General features: G+C 36.4%; 1 protein-coding gene across 1 annotated transcript; it reads right to left on the bottom strand.

Annotated features, from left to right (window-relative positions):
* Nucleotides 1-468: 468 nt before the first annotated feature.
* Nucleotides 469-1,431, bottom strand: LOC101564869 (olfactory receptor 10C1-like). The gene has a single exon (XM_004638019.1). The coding sequence runs from the start codon at nucleotides 1,429-1,431 to the stop codon at nucleotides 469-471; it is 963 nt and encodes a 320-aa protein (XP_004638076.1).
* Between the last annotated feature and the right edge of the window lie 2,331 nt (nucleotides 1,432-3,762).

The raw sequence follows: 3,762 nt of genomic DNA on the forward strand, positions 1-3,762 counted from the left end.
AATATTATCCAGATATCAAAATTTTGATTCACTCTACTAACAGCATTTCTGAGTCTAGTAGAGTCAGCAGCAAAGCATTACTATCAGGATCAATTGTCCCCAGGATCAACTTTTAAACAGTCCTTTCTGATGGCAAGTGTGTATATTCCCTTGCTATATTGATGTAGTATTTTATAATGCTTTCTCTACAGCATTAAATTTTAAATATTTTCATCAACTTAAAAAATTTCAGCATTTTAAAAATGTTGCCCATCACCAAGGAGATGCTAGTAAATATAGTTGGCTAAAGGAATAATTTGGCAATTTTAAAATCCAACTTTTGCATTCTTTTGCTTGCTTTCATTAAGAAATATTGAACAAATTCAACTGTCCCTGGGTTACTAGGTTAGAAAAGCATCAATGACAATAGAGTACAGGAGTCACAAAATCCTGTGTCAGGACTTCAAATTTTAAGCATTGCAGATTGGATTAAGCCATTTGTCTAAGTGGGTTCTTGTGCATTAGCCAGTGAAAGGCTTCCTTCACTTCCTTGTTCCTTAAAGTATAGATGACAGGATTCAGAGAAGGTGTGACCACTGTGTACATGAGTGCAGTGGCCTTGTCTGTGTCTGGAGTGTGTGCTGTCTTTGGTTGGAGATAAGTGAACAATGCTGTGCCAAAGAACAGAGAAACAACCAGGATATGAGAGGAACACGTGGAGAAAGCTTTGCGTCTGCCAGCTGCTGACGGGATTCTCAAGATGGTCACAACGATGCACACATAGGAGCATAGAATGAGGAGACAAGGACCCATAATGAAGATCATGGAGATAACAAACAACACACTCTCATTGTGAGAAGTATCCACACAAGCCAGCTTAACTACAGGCATGATGTCACAAAAGAAGTGCTCAATCTTTCCTGTTCCACAGAAAGGCAGAGTGAAGATCCATCTGATCTGTGCTGATTCTACCATTATCCCAGTGATCCAGGATGCTGCCGCCAATTTCAAACAGACAGGAGGGCTCATCCGGAGAGTATAGTGCAGCGGGTAACAAATAGCTACAAAGCGGTCATATGCCATGGCTGCTAGCAGGCAGCACTCTGTCAGCCCCAAGATGGCAAACACATACATCTGGGCTGCACAACCGCTCAGGCTTATGGTCTTGGTCTCCACCAGCAGGTGCACCAGCACCTGGGGCACCACACTGGTGATGTAGCACATCTCCAAAAAGGAGAGGTTCACCAGGAAGAAATACATGGGAGTGTGCAGGGAAGGCGTGACCCCGATCAGACAGATGATGATGAGGTTCCCTCCCATGGTAAATAAGTAGACTATTAAGAACACCAGGAAGAGTATGGGTTGTAATTCTGCTAGAGAAGATAAAGCCACAAATGTGAATTTAGTGCAGAGGGAATGATTTCCATTCATCATGGGCTCAGAGCCAGACATCTGTGGATATAACAGAGAGAGCTGATAGTACCCAGAACTCAAGTTATAGGATATGACTGTGTATCATACTTCCTTAAAGGTTATGTCCTAGAATCAGTTGTCTGAAATGGATATCTAGACATTTGAATTTCTATTAACATCTTTTGAAATAGCTATTCATTTGAAATGGATGTAATTACAGTGGGCTTTTTTGAATTGAAGATTTTGCTCTATTTTCAATGAAACTGAAGCATGATTTTTAGATAACTTTAAGTCTAGATTCTGAATTTATTTTAATTAGATAATCTGTTATGTAATTAGCATATCAAGATAATATAATGTAAAGGAGTCACATAATGCTTGAATGCATTGAAAAAAATAGAAAAATGTTATATCCAGACATTCTGAATTTCATGACCCTCCTTAAAGCTATGGTTATGGGCCTGAATGGGACTCTATGTCTATCCCTCCCCTATTTGCACATATATTTTTATTCATTTTGATTTGAGCAGAATAATCCAAAATTAGGACGATGATTTCCAAATGAGTGAACACTTTAAAAAATCACCTTCTGACAATTATATTGCAATTTTATAGGAAATGATGATTATGAGAACATACCTAGAACTTCAAGATAAGCTTTCTTTTTCTTTTCTGGCTTCTAAACATACATCTCAAATTGTAAAATGATGATGGAGCAGGCAGTATTTCTGTTATATTCAGAGACCATAGGGATTACATATATTGTGTGGATTAATTGTGCTAATCTCAAGAGGAATATCTTAAAAAACAAGAACAATGCATGTTCAAAATATACTTTGATTTTATTTTGAGAGGTAATCCATTGCTGTCAATTACATCACTTGTTTCGACAAATTAAAGTTTCTAATTGATGCCTGAAGTACACTGAGATAATTGATAAACTACATGGATGCTTGGGAAGTGATCATCCATGTTTTTTACTATTTTATTTAAAAAATATAAAATACTAACAAAAGATAACATTAGAAACCATACAAAATTTCACTGAACAAAGTAATAAGAATTCAACAATTGTTGCTGTTTTGCATGGATGTCATCCTCAAATTCATCCATGATTTTTATAAGTGGACACAGTGCAGGACACACATTTAGCTCCATGAACCTCATAGAGGATATGTATTATTTAAGATTCAATTGTTAGTAGTGTAAAATAATAGATACAATGAGGACAAATATCAAACTTTTAATAGAAGTAGTCAAAATAACTTATTCAAGAGGCTGGGGATATAACTCTGTGGTATAAGTGCCTGCCTGGTAAGTGCAAGGCCCCAAGTTCCATCTCCAGTACCAAAAATAAAACAACACAAACAAAAAAAACAACTCCCCCAACAAATACAAGAAAACAAAAGCCTTATTAAAACTATGAGAAAATTTTCTTGTACTACCCTCACAAAAAGAAAAAAAAGTTATTTATAGAATTACAATACTACTAGGTCATTGATATAAGATCCCTGGCAGGTAACTTATAAAGTGAAGAAAAGGTGAGGTTGAAAGATGAGTTTTGAAGCTATTGTGTTGGATGGAGTTGTATTTTTTATTTGTTTAAAAATTACTATTCCCTGAACACCCCATAGACCCTTCTTACCACCCCCTGCCAAAAAAAAAGCATTTGCTTTAAAATGTTTGGGATCAGGGAGATAGCTCAGTAGAATAAGCGCTTGCCTGGCAAGTGCAAGGGTCTGAGTTCAATCCCCGGTTCCAAAAAAAAAAAAAAATTACTACTACCAATCAAAATGGTGGGAATTCTTTGTTTTCCAGAGAGATAGAATCAAGAGAAGCTAGGTGAGTATATAGGCAAATAGATGGACAGACAGATGAGAGGGGATTATTAGGACATTAGCTTACATAGTTATGAACTTGGATAAATTTTACAACAGACTACTAAAAGTTGGAGACTAAGAAACGGTGGTAGTTTGACTCAGTGAAAAAGCAAAAGCCTCCAAAGAAGAGAAGCTAATAGTATAATTCTCAGTATCAGGGTAAAAGCCTACCAACCTGGGGAACTGCTCTTGTAAGCCCTAAAGCCCCAAAACTAAGACTGGAGTCCTGATGTTCATGGAGCAGGGAGAAAAAGTTCATCCCTGCTCTAGTAGATAGGCACATTTGCCTTTTCTCTATTTTTTATTTTAAAAGAGAATACAAACGTAGTAAAAAACAGTTAGAAGTGATACAGAATTTCACTAAACAAAATGATAGGAATTCAACAATGGTTTTCACAATTATATTTTTCTCTTCGAGCTAGTTCAGAGTACCAGATATAAGCCTGTAATATTGGTCAAAGATATTAAAAAAATCAAAAGGAGAGAGAAA

Source organism: Octodon degus, unplaced genomic scaffold (genome assembly GCF_000260255.1).
Source record: "Octodon degus isolate 3935 unplaced genomic scaffold, OctDeg1.0 scaffold00093, whole genome shotgun sequence".
In the NCBI taxonomy this organism is placed as follows: domain Eukaryota; kingdom Metazoa; phylum Chordata; class Mammalia; order Rodentia; family Octodontidae; genus Octodon; species Octodon degus.